The 20691-nt window shown below is 36.7% G+C and overlaps 2 protein-coding genes across 3 annotated transcripts; both read left to right on the forward strand.

Moving 5' to 3' along the window:
- The first annotated feature begins 8441 nt into the window (after positions 1–8441).
- Positions 8442–8825, forward strand: LOC122601689. Its single transcript, XM_043774429.1, has one exon. The coding sequence runs from the start codon at positions 8442–8444 to the stop codon at positions 8823–8825; it is 384 nt and encodes a 127-aa protein (XP_043630364.1).
- Positions 8826–11226: 2401 nt separating this feature from the next.
- LOC122599871 (ubiquinol oxidase 2, mitochondrial-like) lies at positions 11227–19608 on the forward strand. Of its 2 annotated transcripts, XM_043772468.1 has the most exons (5): positions 11227–11347; positions 17987–18310; positions 18572–18700; positions 18795–19283; positions 19386–19608. In XM_043772468.1, exons 2-5 carry the CDS (start codon positions 17987–17989, stop codon positions 19443–19445), a joined length of 1002 nt encoding a protein of 333 aa, XP_043628403.1. In that variant the 5' UTR covers positions 11227–11347; the 3' UTR covers positions 19446–19608. The 2 variants fall into 2 exon arrangements, with proteins under 2 accessions (XP_043628403.1, XP_043628402.1); XM_043772467.1 differs by lacking the exon at positions 11227–11347 and having other exon boundaries at positions 17866–18310.
- Positions 19609–20691: the final 1083 nt, after the last annotated feature.

Here is a 20691-nt window from a genome sequence, read left to right on the forward strand (position 1 = left end):
CCTCGTTAAAAAGACACTTAAGTGTCAGTGCCCCTTTAGAGTAATCGGTCGTTTAACTGATGATGGTTGGAGGATAACCGTTGTAGACGACACACATAATCACTATCCAGCTGAGAATCTGGAGGGTTACGCGTACGCAAGAAGGTTGACTGAAGAGGAGAGATTATTTCTGGAAGAAGAATATCATCGTGGTAGTACGCCCCGTAGGATGTTAAAGCTGTTGAAAGACAAATTTCCAGGAAACTTGACCCGCAGTGATGACATTTACAATTTCCAAAAAGCTATGCGGAAGAAGGCGGCCGAAAAACATGGGAACACTCCAATGCAGGTATATCATATCAAATTTACATATCTTTTTATTTATTTACTATGATAAAGTATCTGAAACGACATATGTACGCCATATTGTTCAAACGAAACAGGTTATGTTCAGTTTGCTTAAGGAGCATAATTACTTGTATTATCATACAACAAACAGTGTATCTGGTCGGTTGGAGAATTTGTTTTTTATACATCCGACAGCATTTAAATTGTGGCGTGCATTTCCTTATGTTATCCAAATAGACGCCACGTACAAAACGAATATGTACAACATGCCATTGGTCGAGATCGTTGGTGTCACTCCAACAAACAGGACCTTTAGCATATCATATGCGTTTATCATAAGCGAACAAGAGCATAATTATAGATGGGTGTTGGAGTGTTTGAAGTCGACGTTAGGTGAAGGCTTTGCTGTGCGTGTTGTACTCACGGACTGGGATTTGGCCCTAATTAAAGCATGCAAAACCGTTATGCCTGAAGCATACCATTTATTGTGTAGAGTGCACATATGGAGGAACATAGACAAATTTAGCATGCCATCGTTAAAAGGGGAAGGGAAATGGGGGCCTTTTTACGGATGGTGGAAAAAACTATACGAGTCCCGCACACTAGAAGAGTACACCAACAATTTATCATATTTAAAAGAAAAGATGGGTCCCCGTTTAGATAGTAAGCGAACTGCTTTTGAAGTTTTTTTTTCCCTAATTTTTGGTAAATCACATATACCCACACAAGCTAAGCACATGTTAAATTGACAGAGGTTTACAAGTACCTGCAGAAGGAGTGGCTTTCCCCGTACAAGGAAAAGTTTGTGTCCTTTTGGGTGGATCAGCACCTCAACTACCGTAATTACACTACCAATAGAGTTGAGGCTGAGCACTCACTCCTCAAGTCCGAGTTACAGGGGAGATGTACATTTCAACGAATAATTCAATGTGTTAATGATGTCCTCCTCGGACAAGATACAGAAATCAAGGGCCAACTGGAAGAAAGCAGGATTTATAGAGCTGGTAAACACAACTACCCATGTTTGAAAGACCTGCTTTGTGTGGTATCTGTGACAGCTCTTGATATAATGGTCGATGAAATAAAACGATTAAAAAATGAGATCGGAAAAGACTTCAGAAAATGCGGGTGTAAGGTGTGGACTAGTTGTGGCCTTCCATGTGCTTGTCTTCTAGCTGCGTACATGCATTGTAGTAAGTTTATTGAAATATATGCAATTGCTTTTTTTTTCTTCTAAGTGCACAAATATTGTAATTATTTTTCGTCCAAAATGTAGACAAACGTGTTGAGGTGCATACCATAAATGACTTTTGGAGAAAGCTAGACCTGACACCGTCGACATGCCTTCCGGACAACGATCATCGAAAAGACTCTGACGATGACGAAGCTATCGACCAATTAGTAGAGGATGTTAAAGTCCAGTTTAAGGATCAACCGAAGTCAAATCGCAAAAACTGGATTTCTAAATTAAAAGACATCGTCTATCCGGGGAGAACGAAAATCAAGGACCCGTCTGTTATTAAAAATAAACGTGGAAGACCAATCGGGTCAAAGAAAAATATACCTCAAGTATGTCGGATCATAATTAGAAGTACATTTAATTAATTGAAATTTTTTTTTTTTTGGTCATTGCCCCCTATTTGTTAGTATACTTGCTAAGTGTAATCCGTTATTAATATTTTTTTTTTGGTAGGCGCCCGAACAAAACAGACCAGCGACAAACACAGCATCCTCGGGTCTTCAAAAATCCAGGTCGGTTCAATTCTCCGATCAATTTTCGCAGCCGTCATGCACATTTGGAGAAGGCCAATATGCGAGACACAGCGAATACGTGAGCACCCAATCACGTTTTTTTGAAGAAAGGGAAAGTCAACCACAATCACCTGAAAGTCGTAGACAGAGTGATTATGTGGGCACCGGTTCATTTTTCGCGGAAACACCATCACGTTTCTTCAATGAAAATGAAAGCCAGGCACAATCACCTGAAAGTCGGAGACAGAGTGATTATGTGGGCACTAGTTCTGTTTTTGCGGAAACACCATCACGTTTATTCAATGAAACTGAAAGCCAGCCCGAATGGGGTCAGATTGGGAGACAAAGTAATTATGTGGGCCTATCAATGAACGTGCCAGACAATGTAGACGAACCATACAACGAAGTAGTATGGGGTCAAAGTGGTAGGCAAAGTGGGTATGTGGGTTATGAGTTCAATATCCCGGGAAATACAGATTCCTTTGGCGAACCTTATAACAAACTATACTGGGGACAAAGTGGCAGACGTAGTTCGTATGTGGGTAGCGATTCACGTTTCGCAGACACACAAAGTTATTTCGGAGAGCAGAATAACCAAACGCAAGAAGAAACATATAGCTTTGTTGATCAATTGTTCTCGACACCCACTACACAGAATACACAAAATCCCCAGAACAACCCTGAACCGTTTACACACAACTTTTTCCCGAGTGAGTCTACATCGTTTGACATGAGTCATTACCTAGGCCAGCTCCCTAAGTTCTTTCAAAGATATGTTGTAAATATTAAAAATGTACAGTCTGATGGTAACTGTGGGTTTCGGGCACTGGCTGTTGCTTTGGGTGAAAACGAGCAAAAACTCGAGTGGATTCGCAAACTAATGCTAGATGAGTATGAGTCCAGGCGCGGATACTATGAGGGTGCATTCGCTGGTGACGCTAAGCACATACACACTTTGCTATCAATGTCTTATCCAAATGGTCGCCCACACGATTACTGGATGATGAATCCATATTGCGCTATGCTGCTGTCTAATGCGTTGGGGGTAATAATTATCTGTTTAAGTTTAGAGGAGAACATCACATGTTTTCCTTTTTGGAAGGGGCCAGGCGAGCTATACGTAGATGACCCGATATGCATTGCCCTGGTATCGGGGTCGACACATTTTGTTACGGTTGTTTTAGATACGGACTACCCAATGCCTTACACCTCAGCTTGGGGACATGATAAACCTGCATCGCAGGCCTGGGCAAGACATCCGAAGTACAGAGACCATTTTGCTGAGTACCACAGACACGTTCAAGCTAATAAGGCACCTACGGGATATGAGATCCTTGAATAGTTTATTTATATCATATAATTGTTTGTTTGTAACTCTTTAACGTATGTAATAATAGTTATTACAAGTAGTAGATATCGTTGATGTATTTTTTTACATATATTTGTTATAATGACTACCGGGAAATAGTTGACGTATTCTATATCTATCTTTGATGTTTTTGTTTTTAAAAGTACTAGATATCGTTGACATATTCTATTACTAATAATAGTTGACGTATTTATTTATATATACTAGGCATATTTTTTTTACGTTTTTTTCGTTAGTTATGACCATCATCACCAGCACATCCGAAAAGATAAACACATATACACCACAAACATATTTTATACAATAAAAAATATATTGTTTATAACAAAAAAAACTAATCATGAGCACCATCGCTCTCATCATCATCATCATCGTCATCATCGTCATCTAAATTGACATGATACGATCCGCCTGAGTACTGAGGGGCTGTGGGCAACTGCTGGGACGGCTGAGGAGGAAAAGAAGCCTGTGCATAACTAGAATAGTTAAACAATTCCTCAAATAAGGAGGACGTTTGGCTCGGCCGAGGTGGGTCATTGTTCAAGTCGAATGATGCACGTGGCTGTCCCTGGGTAAGATGCGTATAGTCATACGCCTCGGTACCCATCTGCCTGATGACCCGCCCTATGCCTCGACGATGCCCCACCCGGGGTCCCCGTACATCCATGACAATGTCAGGATCTGGTGTGGGAACGGGGTCCTGTTCAGCCTCCTCCTTCTTCTTCTTGAGCTGAGACTGTAAAAAACATTACATTATACATAAGGTTGATTAATTAACGTTTAATACTAAAAAATATAAAATCTTACAGAGAGACACATACATGTATTTCTTCAGCCATCGGGTGTTCCCATTTTTTATCCTTCTTCTTCTTGTGCTTAATCTCGAACAAATCCACCAAGTCTACGTCTTTGTTTTTTTCAACCTGTAAACACATCAATTTATCATAAGACATATACATTCTTTAATTTTTACTTTTAAACACAAGTATTTATATTTAATACATATATATTATAAAAAATATAAATTATTAAACTTATACTTTTAAACACAAGTATATATATTTAATACATATATAATTCATAACTAACCTTCTCCTGGTGGACGTACTGAGAGTAAGACTTACGACCATGGGTCCCCGCAAGAACTTGCTTGCCCCTGTTCGTGCTGTTTTTCGCCGACTGCTTCACCCGGTCCTCCCTCTGGTAATACCCCAACAAAGCTCTCCAGTCCTCCTGTGACATACCCTCTGGAGGAACAGCCTGTTCCAACTGGGGAACTGCATCCAGGCCCCCCTTTTTGGAAAAGTGGGCTCTCTTGAACTGGCTCTTTCGGAGCCGATACTGATCGGAGCAGTCCCTATCAACACACAGCCTGAACCCCCGCCTGATAGGATCCTCGGGGTTAGGAATCTGAATGAAGTGGTCCAGTTTGAACCGAGTCTGCAATTTATAAAAGTAAAAGTTAGCGAAATTAAAAATTGATACAAACATCAAAGAAGAAGTTAAAAATGAATAATATTTTACGTTCAGAGTCGGGATGATAAAATCCTTTCTCTCAGCAGGCACATGGTCCCAAGAGTCGTATGTCTGAGGGATGTGGCGGACCAAGGTGCCGATGAGGCTCTTATACATAGAAGAATTTGGGCCGATCGCCTGCCACGTCTTTAAGTTGCTCGTGTCGAAGTCGATCGACAGGCGGCCCTTTTTCGCGAACTCAGCCTCCAAAGTTAAATTTTGACATGGCCCCCTCCCATTTCCCTTTCGAGGGGCTAGAAAAAATTAAAAAAACAAGTTAGTAAAAAAAATATTAAATTAAAATATGAATTATAAAGAACCAAATTCTAAAAAAACAAGTTAGTAAAAAAATATTAAATTAAAATATGAATTATAAAAAAACCAAAATCCTTACCGCCGCTGCCTTTGCAGCCCCATGTAATCTTCCACCATGGTCGATGTGGGTCTTCATTGCCGCCATCACCGCCATCACCGCCATGGTAAGTCGCCATCTATACTGCAAAATACAAATCATATTATACGTTTTTTGCAAAATACAAATCATATAACAAAATTATCACAAATTTAATTACTTTTATATATATCTTTTTTACTTGATAATAATTTTTAGAACTCCGTTTATACAATATAAATTTACTTTTATACTTTTAAACTTAACTTTATAGTAATTTTTAATACGTCTAAGGTAGTTTATTTAATCAAAATTTTTAATTCAAATTTTTAAATAATTTTGTATATTTAGTTCAATACATATATTTTTAACATAATCTTGGCTATTTAATTTAATAAATTTTTTAACAAATTTTAATCTACGTCATATTTTTTTTTGTCAATATTCTAACCAAAAAGTAAAACACCTAACACTAATGACTAAAATATTCTAACAAATCAATATATTAACTTTTTAACTAAATTTTTTATACTTTTGAACTTAATTTTTTAAACGATTAATTTTTATGTATATTTTTGTTAAACTAAATTTTATTACGTCTTAACTAGTATATTTAATCAAAATTTTTACATAATCTTGCCTATTTATTTTAATCAATTTTTTAACAAATTCTAATCTTCTTAATTTTGCATTTAAAGATATATATTCTAACAAATCACTAACAAAACAAATTCGTGGCTCATAACAAATCACTAAATTATCAACAAATCAAAACTAACTATAGTAACAAACCTATTCAAATCCTATAAACAACTAATAATCCTAACAAAACTAATAAATATATACAAAAACTATACTCACATACCAATATTCTAACAAAACTAACAAAACTAATAAATATACAAAAACTATACTAAACATACCAATATTCTAACAAAACTAACAAAACTAATAAATATACAAAAACTATACTAAACATACCAATATTCTAACAAAACTAACAAACTAACTAATAATAACATACCAATATAATAACAAACCTATTAAAATCCTATAAAGAACTAATAATTCTAACAAATTAACAAAACTGATATATGTACAAAAACTATACTAACATACCATGGAGGTCGAATTTTTTCACTTTTTGCAGCGAGGGTCGCTGCAAAAATTATATAAACAACTAATAATTCTAACAAATAAACAAAACTGATATATGTACAAAAACTATACTAACATGCCATGAAAGTCGATTTTTTTTTTCACTTTTTGCAGCGAGGGTCGCTGCAAAAATTAGTAACGGTCTAGATAAAAAAATAATGGTTTGGATATTGGAAAAAACATAAAATACATACCAAAATTGAAATGGCTTGAAAATTTGGGGGAAGACGACCGACCGGAATTTGGGGGAGGGTAATCCCGACACTGGCGGTACTGCGGTGGCGGTGGACGGCGGCGGCGGCTGGCGGTACTGCGCGGTGGTGGCTGGCGGTGGACGGTGGTGCCTGGCGGCGGTGGCGCTGGACGATGGTGGCTGGCGGCGGTAATGCAATAGATGGTGGAGGAAGAAAAGGCTGGCGGTACTGCACGGTGGTGGCTGCCGGTGGACGGTGGTGGCTGGCGGCGGTACTGCAATAGCAGGGTGGAGGAAGAAAAAATGTAAAATTTTTTTATATATTGAAGGGAGGAGGAAGTGTAAAGTGTAAATGATAGAATAGATGGAACGGGGGATCGGTTTTTAAAACGCGCCGGGGTAAACTTATTGCAGCGACCCTCGCTGCAATAAGTGGAGTAACGGTCGGGTCAAACATTTAAAGCGGTGAGTGAAAAGCTGACGTGGCTAGTATTTTGCAGCGATGGTCGCTGCAAAATGTCCCTGGTCAAATTACTAAAATACCTGGTCGAGATACGGGCCGCGATTAATATTTCTATCATGGGCCATCAATGGTCACATGACCTACTTTCCGCGCCGGATTTTGGATATCAAATCCGTTTCATTAATTATTCACTTTTGAGCCATCAGGAATCTCTTTATTTGTTCATTTATTGTCTCCTCAGTCCTCACTATACTCTCAACAATAGTACATTGGCTTCAATGGAGATAAAACATCCAACGATGACTAGTTCAACTGGTTATAGAGGCATTCCAGGTTTAACTAAGGTTTTGAGTTTGATCCTTAAGGATGACAAGTCTTAGGGTTTTTTCCTCCGAATACTTGTAACGGCCCCTGGTCAACATCTCGTTGTCTAGGGTACGTGCAAGGCTTCACCATTATACAGTGAAGTTTCCTTGATGTCACATACCGACTGAATGTTTAGAAAAAAAACATTAATCCTTGTCGAGAGAACAATAAATACGTAACAATAGATATTGAACGAATATAATTGTTATTATATAGTTATGAATTTGTTAAATTGAGTGGTTACAGGTAAATCATTGTATCTTTTGGTAGTAACCCTCACTTTTTTTACGGGGGCGATGGTTGCGTCTTTTGGCCAATCATTGCATCGTTTTAAAGTATTATTTAATTATATTATCTTTTAATTATATACTAATATAAATATGTCTTATAATTCTTTGTTTTCAACTAAGTCAATAGTTAAACATTAATATTACATTTGTTCTCAAATGATATAAATATTTAAATGTGAAACGTATATAATAAATTAATAACAGACGATTTATATAATTATGAAACTGTTGTTATGAATGGTTAAAAGTTATTGAGAGGTATACGCTGCATTTCTTAACTAGAAAGGGAGATTATTAGTTGGATTTCTAACCAATTTTTTTAATGGAAATGAGCAATTACCGACAGTCTTTTATTCATACGAGTGTAAGTACCTGCACGTTGCGGCGGTGAGATGGTGGAGGTGATAGGTCATAAAGTGTGATAGGTCATAGAGTATGATAGCCAAATGCCTTAACCGTACGTCCTCAACGAATCAGATTTGTTCGACGATTTGCTTCAGGACAGGGCTCCTAAAGTAGAGTTTTCGGTGAATGGGCACCGGTTTGGAAAGGGATATTACCTAGCAGATGGTATTTATCCTGAATGAGCCACTCTTGTGAAGTATTTCAAGTGCCCGATGGACCCGAAAACCACCAAGTTCAAGAGATACCAAGAAGCTGCAAGGAAGGATGTCGAGCGAGCATTCGGGATTCTTCAAGGTCGTTGGCAGATTGTTGAGCAACAAGCCCGGGCCTACAGTGTGAACAAGATAAAACGTATCATGTTATGTTGTGTGATTCTACACAATATGATCGTTGAAGATAACGGGCGCGCACTCATACCGTTTGAAGAAGAATTGATAGCTAATACTGTCCTCCCAACCTGCACGTGGAATGAAAGGTGTTCAACACAGCTTTGTATGTACGAGGAGTTGCGTGATAGAAGGACTACTCATCATGAACTCTGCAATGTTCTGATTGAACATGTTTGGAACCTCCCGGAACGCGATCGTCAACGTTGATGCGTAGGTCTTTGTTTCCTAATAATGTGTTTTTTCACAATTTATGTTTTTTAGTTGAATTTTTAAGTTTTAAAATAAATGTAATGAGTTTTATGTTTTTTTTAAGTATTGTAATGTGTTTTATAATAATAAAATATGTTTTAATTATAATAAAATGTGTTTGTTTAGTTATGTGAAAAATAAAAATAAAAAATAGTGTTAGAAGTGGGTTAGAAGTGAGGGTTATAAGGCCGCTCCTTATAGCTCTTCTACACCACGTCTAGCCCGCTTCCGACGCACCAAACGCAGTCGACGCTATAAGCACCGACTGCGTCTAGCCCGCGTCTAGAGGGTTACTTCTAATATTAGAAGTGCGTTTTTGGTGTGTCTAGAGGGGAAGAATAGAAAAGAAGTGGGTTAGAAGTGGGGGTTATAAGGAAAGGATGTTTTTGGTGTGTTTAGAAGTGATGAATAGTGTTAGAAGTGGGTTAGAAGTAGTTCCTTATAAGGGGAGGCCTAAGGAGGGGTGTGTCTTTGTGTGTCTAGAAGAGAGAAAAACTGATGAATTGTATTAGACGTGAGTTAGAATCGGTTCCTTATAAGGAGAGGCCTAATAATCGGATACCCGGATTATATGTGTCACCAATATGCATAGATCTTTAATTCAGAAGAGACAACTAAACCAGTATGTTGAAAATAAGGCTAAGAACTTAGAGGCAATAATAGTAATCAAAGGTGAAAGTATCTCAGACAAGATGACAAGAACTCCATGTTGTAAAATCATTAATGGATCGTAAAATTGTTGGCGATTCTCATTAACACGATATTATTCCTAGCTTTTTTTTTCTTTCTTTTTCTTTTTTCTTTTTCTTTTTTAAGTTATTAAGTACGAAATGATCTTGATTGGACTATATACACTGTATGGTCTTAATCACCTCACCAAACACAAGGTCGATCTATAAGTATTCTAATATGTGGATTTGGTTGTTGGTTATCATTTTTACCTATAATTTTATATATGGTTTGGTTTACGACTACCATGTGATGCGATGAAAAATAGCTGATGTAAAAATCTAATAGCCAATTTTCTTGATTGGTGATACTACTTAATCGTATAAGCACAATTAATGAGAGTTGTTTCAAATTTTAACATAGAGTAATGAAGCTTTGTTTGTTAATCGAGAATATATTAAGAAAACCAGTTATAGTTGACCCTTTCATAAAACATAGCCATGTATATGGTTAATCTGTCACTATTAGGACTCTTAATTAACAAGTTGATCGAGCCATTTATCAAATTATTTAAATTTGAACTCAAATCAAGCTTGTTCGAGCCAAAGCTCGAGTTCTTGTTGAGCCTTGTATAATATGTAAAAATGCTAAATGAGAGTACTTATTTAATTAAACCGAATGTTTTGTACACACTTTTATAAAATGCTAAATGCTAAATGTAACTTTTATTACTAAATTGGAATTTGACTTTTAGTGTTTGTTTTGTTGTTTTTTCTTTATATGCAATCGAAAGGATTTATATATCTATTCAACCTTTTAAGGTCGAGTATAAACTTATCAAGTTTGAGCTCAATTCGACTCGTTAACGTCTTAACGGCGTATTTGTCTTTGAAACTTCTATGTAACCTTTGACCCGTGGCCCGTGGGCGTACTTGTAAACAGGGAACCTTTCAACTCTCATGTGAAATTTATCATCTGTTGTAATATGACATGATTCAATTCGTAATATACACGTACCGTGAGATCCAGAAGAACCTGTAAAGGCATTAAACATATTTGCCATTGATTTCGGGTTCCCAAAATAAGATGATTGATTAAGGATGGAGTGATGAATTCGGTTCTAATGAATTCAACAGAGAAGATGGACGAATTTTATAATTGGGAGGCCGTGAAGTTTTTTGTGATTAACCTTGAATTAGGGTTAATTACTCTCTCTATATATAAAGAGAGTATTTTCATATTAAGTCCCTCTGGTGTTTAATTCGTGCCTCATTAGTCCTCTCAAGTCCAATCACCTAATGGGAAACCCTATAATATGTCTTTAAGAGTAAATACGTCCATCGAATATTTACTTAGACATAGGGATTTCATTATCGTCAATTATCATATCAGGAATGACACATGATCAGTAACGGTCACACTAATGTGGTTCCCACATCATCAACCAAGAGAAAGACAAGGACAACACGAAAGTAGTAAAAGTATTATTATAATGCTAATATAATTAAGATTTCGGTTTTAATTAAGAAGTTTAATTAATTATAATAAGAAATTGTCTAGCAAGCACGAAGACTAATTATTCCACAGCACACGGGTCACACTAAAACTTGACCAAAGACTTTTCATAGTTGCCAATTTATAAACCTTTCTTGATGTATTGAATTCGACTTTTCTCTGTTTTTTCATGGATCATGTCAACATCTATAAACACCATATAAATATGCTAATATCATCACGGCTTCTTCACTAACAAATTATCAAATTAAATCAATAAATCTCATAATAAGTTAATTAAGTTCTCTTGTTACAACATGAATAGAACTAATTAAGTCCCTCTGGTGTTTAATTCGTGCCTCATTAGTCCTCTCAAGTCCAATCACCTAATGGGAAACCCTATAATATGTCTTTAAGAGTAAATACGTCCATCGAATATTTACTTAGACATAGGGATTTCATTATCGTTAATTATCATATCAGGAATGACACATGATCAGTGACGGTCACACTAATGTGGTTCCAACATTCTCCCACTTGACCGAGCGATCATTTATCTATGAGTATTCAAATAAGTTCCGGAATAATACTCATTTTTTTTTTTTATAAAAAAAACCGAAATCATAGCCAATAAGTACAGTCGTAGAGAAGAACATCAACTCAGGACCCCCACTAGTCAAACTATGATTCAAATTTAAAACTAATAAGCAATGATCAATTGACTAAGACAAATTTTGTCACAATAATGTCAACACACTAATACGAGTACTCAAAGTGTGATTAATAGACAAACAAAATCTGAATAAGGAGGAAAAATTTTAAACAGTAATACTAATGACCAAATAAGTACAATATGCTATTAAATTAAACTAAGTCTTTAGTAAGCCCCATCTTTGACACGTGTCCTACGAAGACATTAGGAGGAAGACCTTTGGTCATCGGATCCGCTAGCATGTCATTTGTACTTATGTACTCAATACAAAGAACATTTTCCTCAACCCGTTCGCGTACAAACAGATACTTTGTATTGAGATACAACCCAGCGCCAGTTGAACTGTTACTGTTCGAGAAAGTTACGGTAGCTGAGTTATCACAGTAAAGCTTCAATGGTCTAGAAATGGAGTTGACGACTTTGAGTCCACTGACCAGATTCCTAATTAACATCCCATGGCAAGTAGCATTATAAACGGCAATGTATTCAGCCATCATGGTGGATGTTGCAGTCAGTTTCTGCTTATGACTCCGCCAAGAGATAGGTCCGCCAGCTAACATGTAAATATACCCAGAAGTAGATTTCTTATCTTCCTTGCTTTTGGTAAAATCAGAATCGGAATAGCCTACTACTTCTAGATTGTCACTTCTTCTATACGTTAGTTTGTAGTCTTTGGTCCCTTGCAGATATCGTAGAACTTTCTTGGCCGCTTTCCAGTGTGCTAATCCAGGATTAGATAAGTAACGTCCTAGCATACCGGCGATATAAGCGATATCTGGACGAGTACAGACCTGAGCGTACATAATGCTCCCAACTACTGATAAGTAAGGTATCACCCTCATTTGCTCCTTTTCAATCTCAGTGTTCGGACTTTGGAAAGTGCCGAATACATCTCCTTTAACTACTGGAGCTACAGTGGGTGCGCAATGTTGCATGCTATAGCGTTCTAAAACCCGCTCAATATAGGCCCTTTGAGAAAGACCTAAAATACCATTATGCCTATCCCGATGTATTTCGATACCTATAACATAAGAGGCATCACCGAGATCTTTCATGTCGAATTTCTGCGAAAGCATCCGCTTCGACTCATGCAACATATCCAAGTTATTACTTGCTAGTAGAATATCGTCTACATACAAAACAAGGATTATAAAATTACTCCCACTGATCTTGAGATAGGTGCATTGATCCACTTGATTCTTTATGAAGTCTTGTTCTTTAATGACTTCATCAAACTTAAGGTACCATTGTCTTGATGCTTGCTTCAACCCATATATGGATTTCTTTAACTTGCAGACCATGTGCTTTTTACCTTTTGGAATGAATCCTTCAGGTTGCCACATGTATACGTCTTCTTCCAAGTCTCCATTTAAGAAAGCTGTTTTGACATCCATCTGATGTAACTCGAGATCAAAGTGAGCTACTAGTGCTATAACGATCCTTAAAGAGTCTTTACGAGACACGGGAGAAAAGGTCTCTTGATAATCGACTCCAGCCTTCTGAGTATAGCCCTTCGCAACCAATCTGGCCTTATATCGTTCGACGTTTCCTTTCGGGTCTAATTTGGTTTCGAAGACCCATTTGCAACCAACAGTTTTGGATCCTTCAGGAAGTTTAACCAATTCCCAAACGTCATTATGTTGCATGGAATTAAGCTCTTCAATCAATGGCTTCATTTCACTGAGTGGCCTGATCACTATTAATGGCTTCTTTATAGGAGGTAGGATCAATAAGCTTTCCAACATCCTCAACTTCAGTGAGATAAGTAATGAAGTCATCAAAATTGGTGGCCCTACGTGACCTCGATGATCTCCTGAGTTGATTTTCGGGATTTTCGGAAGATCCTTCAGCATTAGTGGTCTCATGATTAACATTAGGAGGAGTTGGATCAGTGACATTCGGAGCAGCGTTCTGTACAAGAGGAATAATACTAACCGACGAATCGTTTCCCCCCGCTTCTTGTACTTCTTGCAAATCGAAATTATGATTTGTCGTGCTCCCACTGATCTCTGAGTTCTCTAGGAAAGTGGCATGTTGTGCATCACTGATGCGAGTAGTGTGGGAAGGACAGTAAAACCGATAACCTTTTGAGTTATCCGGATAACCGACAAAGAAACATGTAACAGTCTTAGGATCAAGTTTCTTTAAGTTAGGGTTATAGAATTTAGCTTCGGCAGGACAACCCCATACTTTCATATATCTAAGACTCGGTTTCTTCCCTGTCCAGATCTCATGAGGAGTTTTAGGGACAGATTTAGAAGGAACTCTATTGAGTATATGAACGGCTGTTTTTAAGGCCTCAGTCCAAAGGAAAGTAGGTAAGTTAGTGTTGGCAAGCATACTTCTCACCATGTCCATTAGGGTTCTATTTCTCCTTTCAGCAACACCATTTTGTTGAGGAGAACCAGGCATGGTGTATTGGTTAATTATGCCATGTTCCTTACAAAAGTCATGGAAAGGACCAGCGGCTTGACCAAAATCAGTATGTCTACCATAATACTCACCTCCTCTATCTGATCTTACAACTTTTATTTTTCATTCAAGTTGGTTTTCAACCAAAGTTTTAAAATCAGTAAAAGTTTGTAAGGATTCAGACTTTTCCTTAATCAAATAAAGGTGCATATAACGTGAATAATCATCAATAAATGTAATAATGAAGTGTGTCCTGTAATGGAAGCGGGATAGGGGCCACTAATATCAGTATGAATTATTTCCAACAAGTTGGAACTTCTTGTGGCTCCTTTCTTATTCCCTTTAGCCATTTTGCCTTTGAGTTATTGAATACATGTTTCAAAATCACTAAAGTCAAGAGATGGTAAGATTCCATCCTTTACGAGTCGTGTCATGCGATCTCGTGAGATGTGGCCAAGACGTTTATGCCACAACATGGAGGAATTCTCTTGTTGCTTAAGTGATTTTGTCTTTGTCTTAGCTATATCATCAACATTAAAAGACAACAAAGATTGTGAGAAATTATGATCTAGTTCTAATTTATACAGCATTCCATCCAAGAAATCACGACCAAGCAATTCATTATTAAGAGTAATAGTAATCTTGCCGAAACCATGAATTATTACAAAACCTTCAATGTCTAGTTTAGAAATAGATACGAGGTTCCGAGTAATTCTCGGTACATATAAGGTATCTAATAGTCTAATACATTTTCCAGTACTCATATGTAAAATATAAGTTTCCATGGCTTTGACATCTAAAAGATCACCACTTCCAACTCTAAGTTTTCTTTGGCCCTTTCGTAGCTTCTGGATTGTATGGAATCCCTGCATTAAGTTAGTCACATGGACCATAGAACCAGAGTCACCCCACCATGTATTAACAGGAACATCAGTAGTAAAAGAATCAAATATTACATAAAGTACGTTACCTTTCTTAGCTAGCCATTCCTTGAACTTAGGACACTCTTTCTGAATGTGCCCTTGAGTACGACAGAACTTACACTTGATGTTCAAGGCATTAGAGCTAGAGGCAACTGCACCAGGATTCATCTTTGAAGCTTTCTTACCATTCTTGTTACTGTTGTTACCCTTCCTCTTCTTGGAATTAGCAGTGGTAGTAAGGTGAACAGCTTCAGGTTGCTCGAGCTTAAGGCGATCTTCTTCTTGTTGACACATTGCAATCAGTTCACTCATCTTCCATTTGTCCTTCTGAGCATTATAGTTAATCTTGAAGGCATCAAATTGAGCAGGCAATGATGTCATTATGAAATGCACAAGAAAGTTGTCAGAGACTTCCATTTCGAGAGTCTTAAGCTTGTTCGCCATGTCGCTCATTTTCATTATGTGTTCACGGACACCGCTTTTTCCATCGTATTTCAGAGTAAGCATCTTTAGCATTAAGCTGCTTGCATGCACTTTAGACGATCCCTTAAAGTAATCCTCAACAGATTTGAGGTAATCTTTCACTTTATCAGACTCGGGAATAGCTCCTCGGAGACCAAGAGGAATAGAGTTCTTGACCGTCATAAGTGACAAGCGATTCGCCTTGTCCCACTTCTCAAATGCCGCTATCTGCTCTGCAGTAGAGGTTGCAGTAATGGCAGCGGGTTCATCATGACGAATGGCGTAGTCCAGGTCATAGTACCCCAGAGTAAGATCTAACTGATCTTTCCATGAAGCATAGTTTTCACCGGTAAGTGGCTGAATGCCAATGGGAGGTACTACAGTGGAAATAAGGAGGATATAGATTTAGGATAAAAGTAATAGAAGATTAATGACGTAATGCCTAAAACTAAGGGCAATGAGCTTATAGTGACATAATTAGCTATCTAAGGCAGACTAAGTAGTATCTATAAAACTAATGGAACTAAAGTAATGCCTAAACTTAACTAAGGACTAACAATAATGTTCCTTACGTAAGAGGCTAAAGTAATGTTCCTGAAGTAATGAGACTAAGACCATTATACTAATGAAGCTAGTGATAGGTAACCTATTGTAAACACCAAAACAATAAGTTAACATAAGGCTATACTTAGATTTACATCACCTTTGGGCAGAAGTAACTAATATCTAAGTACACAGGAGCATTAGGTTCATGCGGCACAACGCTTATCTTTTGACCTTTGGGCACAAAATTAAGAATCGTGTATCTTATGCATGAAAAATGTTCCTTTCAGCACACAAAGTATATTAAATCACCTTTGGGCAGAATAAATATACTTATTGTTCATTATCTAAAAGGAAAAGAACACACCATGAGAATCACATCTAACCTTTGGGCACAAATGATGAAACCATGTACATTTGTGTGAAGCCCCCATACACTACGGGGGTCCGGGGGCAGCGCCCCTGGGAGCGGGGTCCAAGGGGCAGAGCCCCTGGCTTATTTTCGAAAATAAGAGACAAATTTAGCCATCGAAATTATAAGGTAAAACTAGTAAGCACGAACATGATAATCAACTAAGTTAATCAGTAATCCATGAAAATAAGCACGGTACGAAGATAGCTAAGTTCGTAATAAGGATTAACTTCGTAAGTAGTGATTAAATTCGTAAGTAGTTGACTATCTTCGTAAGTTGTTAACTATCTTCGTAAGTAGTGATTAACTTCGTAAGTAGTTAACTATCTTCGTAAGTAACAAACGAAGATAGCTTACGAACATAAGCAACGAAGATAGTTTACGAAAATAGTGTAAGTTCGTGAGGAAGTAAGTGCGAAGATGAGCAGAAGTTCTGTACACAGATAAACCTTACGAACTTAGAGTGTTCTTACGAACTTAGTGATTTTGTTTACGAACTTAGAGTTCGCAAGGAAGTTCTCACGAAGTTAGAGTTCTAACGAACTTTAAGTTCGTAAGAAGCATACGAATTTAAGCTTCTGCTTTCATCAGTTCACGAATTAGGGTACGAAAATGAATCAAATCAAGGGATAGCTTCGTAACCCGCTCTGATACCACATGTTGTAATATGACATGATTCAATTCGTAATATACACGTACCGTGAGATCCAGAAGAACCTGTAAAGGCATTAAACATATTTGCCATTGATTTCGGGTTCCCAAAATAAGATGATTGATTTAGGATGGAATGATGAATTCGGTCTAATGAATTCAACAGAGAAGATGGACGAATTTTATAATTAGGAGGCCGTGAAGTTTTTTGTGATTAACCTTGAATTAGAGTTAATTACTCTCTCTATATATAAAGAGAGTATTTTCATATTAAGTCCCTCTGGTGTTTAATTCGTGCCTCATTAGTCCTCTCAAGTCCAATCACCTAATGGGAAACCCTATAATATGTCTTTAAGAGTAAATACGTCCATCGAATATTTACTTAGACATAGGGATTTCATTATCGTCAATTATCATATCAGGAATGACACATGATCAGTAACGGTCACACTAATGTGGTTCCCACATCATCAACCAAGAGAAAGACAAGGACAACACGAAAGTAGTAAAAGTATTATTATAATGCTAATATAATTAAGATTTCGGTTTTAATTAAGAAGTTTAATTAATTATAATAAGAAATTGTCTAGCAAGCACGAAGACTAATTATTCCACAGCACACGGGTCACACTAAAACTTGACCAAAGACTTTTCATAGTTGCCAATTTATAAACCTTTCTTGATGTATTGAATTCGACTTTTCTCTGTTTTTTCATGGATCATGTCAACATCTATAAACACCATATAAATATGCTAATATCATCACGGCTTCTTCACTAACAAATTATCAAATTAAATCAATAAATCTCATAATAAGTTAATTAAGTTCTCTTGTTACAACATGAATAGAACTAGTATTGTTGCAACAACAAAGGTGTCCCGGTTGCTACTATCTCAACTGGGACCCCGTTTGTTCTCCACAACTACAAGTGTTGCCCGCTCAACCAATATCGTTGTACATTCCAAAAATCCAATGGGTTCATTCATTGGAACCACTAGAGTCATGACCATGCATGCTCGTCAGTGGAGCACGCATGCATCCTCTGACTCTGGATCGATTAAAAAAGATGAGAGTGAAAAGAAAGCAATCTCGAGCTATTGGGGCGTTGCTCCACCATCACTCACAAAGTCTGATGGATCTGCTTGGAAATGGAACTGTTTTCGGGTACGTGATCAATATGATCAAACTCTTGAACCTCTGTTTTACTATAACGAAGAACAGCCAAATTTAGCCAATCTACATATTATATGGTTGTAATTGTTTTATTCTTATCTTCATGATTTCAAACAAGTCAAATGGGTCAAATTTAGAAGCTTAATGAGCTACAATATACGCAAATGGGCCAGACAGGATGTAAATCATATAAAATGTTAATTTTATAATACGTTAACTAATTATATATCATTTTTTTTTTGGATGTAACAGCCGTGGGAAGCTTATCAAGCAGATACATCTATTGATGTGAAGAAGCATCACAATCCAGTCACTTGGAATGACAAAATTGCATTTTGGATAGTTCAAGCCCTCAAGTATCCCACCCATTTATACTTTCAGGTATACATCTATATATTGTTTGGTACGAGTATCATACATAAATATTTTTGTATCTAACTAATTATAACGATTGATTTTAATGAAATCGTTACAGAAAAAACACATACACCACGCGGTTTTGCTAGAAACAGTAGCCGCGGTTCCTGGAATGGTAGGAGGGATGTTGTTACACGCCAAATCACTACGTCGATTTGAGCAAAGTGGAGGCTGGATCAAAGCCTTATTAGAAGAAGCCGAAAATGAAAGAATGCATCTCATGACCTTTATTGATGTATACCAACCAAAATGGCACGAACGAGCCTTGGTTTTTGCGGTCCAAGGGGTATTCTTCAATGCATATTTTCTAGCGTATTTGGCTTCACCAAAGCTCGCTCATCGGATCACTGGTTACCTTGAGGAAGAGGCAGTGAATTCGTATACGGACTTCTTGAATGACCTGGAGAACGGGGCTATGGAGGACATTCCGGCACCAGCTATTGCTATTGATTATTGGTGTTTACCTCAAAATTCGACACTAAAAGATGTTGTTAGAGTTATACGGGCTGACGAAGCACATCACCGTGATATTAACCATTTTGCATCCGTAAGTTTGTCGCTAAATCTTATATTTTTGTTTGTAGATCTATTCAATTCGTCGATAATGATTTGAGAATTATTGATAGCTTTACTGCTTTTTGTTCTTCAGGATATTCAATGTCAAGGACATGAACTAAAGGAGCATCCTGCACCAATTGGGTATCACTAAAGAATACAAAACGTTTGCGTTAATTAAAGTTATATGAACCTGAGTGCGCGTGGGTTCGAATTGGGTAGGATATCAGGATATGTTATGTATAAATTTGTGTTATATCAATTGTATTCTTCATTTATTCTATAAGTTTAATGTATGAAAAAGTTGTATTTGAATATTGATCGAATATGAGACAAGAGGCTGGAAATGATGTCAACGTAATATATTTGACGAGTGAGTCTAAACTTGTTATAGGTGTCACATCGATCATAATCATATCATCACGAATCAACGACACCATTAGGTGTAACTCGTAATCCACTCGTAATGGAGTCACATGTGATGACTATTAAAATAAATGGTCATGGACTATTGATGACATTATATATATATAAAAAGGGAAATGATTAATCATCAGAAAAAGAATTAGCAGAACCACATGTCGATCTTTTTAATGTATCAAGAGGATTATTAAGCTAACTATTTAGTTAGAAGAATTTACTATTTTCCATATAACAGTTAAAGTTGAGCTTGTGTACAGTCACTTTATAGGGCAGTTTGATACTTTGATAGTTGTTAGTATGTATTAGTGATCGATGAAGAGGGTATCAAAGGTGTTCTTATTATTTTACCAAAACTCAAAAGTTGTCAAGGCATTGCATCTCGATAGGGCATCTACAAGCGAAAATGCATATATTCGATATAAATAAAATTGAACACTACTACATAAAGTTTATTTGCAGAACTCTAACACTCGTATAATTTGGTTCAGATTTTATACAACTTTGTATTTGAATCTTCTACTCGTATTGATTTATTTGTTGATCTTGAAATTTTTTAGTTATGAACTCACTTGACTAGTATTCTGGCTCGATCATTGAGTATATTGTACATATAAGAATGTGAATACATGACACATTTGATAATACACCCTTAATTATCATGTGTATTTTTTTTTAATTTATTTTTAGATATAACAATATAAGATGAAGCTATCATCTCTCATGAAATTAAGTATTTATATATACATAAGATAAAGTATTTTGCATGTAATAAATAATTCAATATTGCTTACTAATATCTATATCTATATTATCTATATAAACAAACTACCTCTAAAATTTAACACTCTACCTTTAAAATATCTAATTTACCCTTTTAATTTATACTACCATTAAACACTTTATCCCTGAAATTCCAAAAATACCCTTAAAAAAAACCTTATGCGTGCCCCTTCCCTGCAGTTGCTCACATAGTATAC

The sequence above is a fragment of the Erigeron canadensis genome, chromosome 5, assembly GCF_010389155.1.
Source record: "Erigeron canadensis isolate Cc75 chromosome 5, C_canadensis_v1, whole genome shotgun sequence".
In the NCBI taxonomy this organism is placed as follows: Eukaryota; Viridiplantae; Streptophyta; class Magnoliopsida; order Asterales; family Asteraceae; genus Erigeron; species Erigeron canadensis.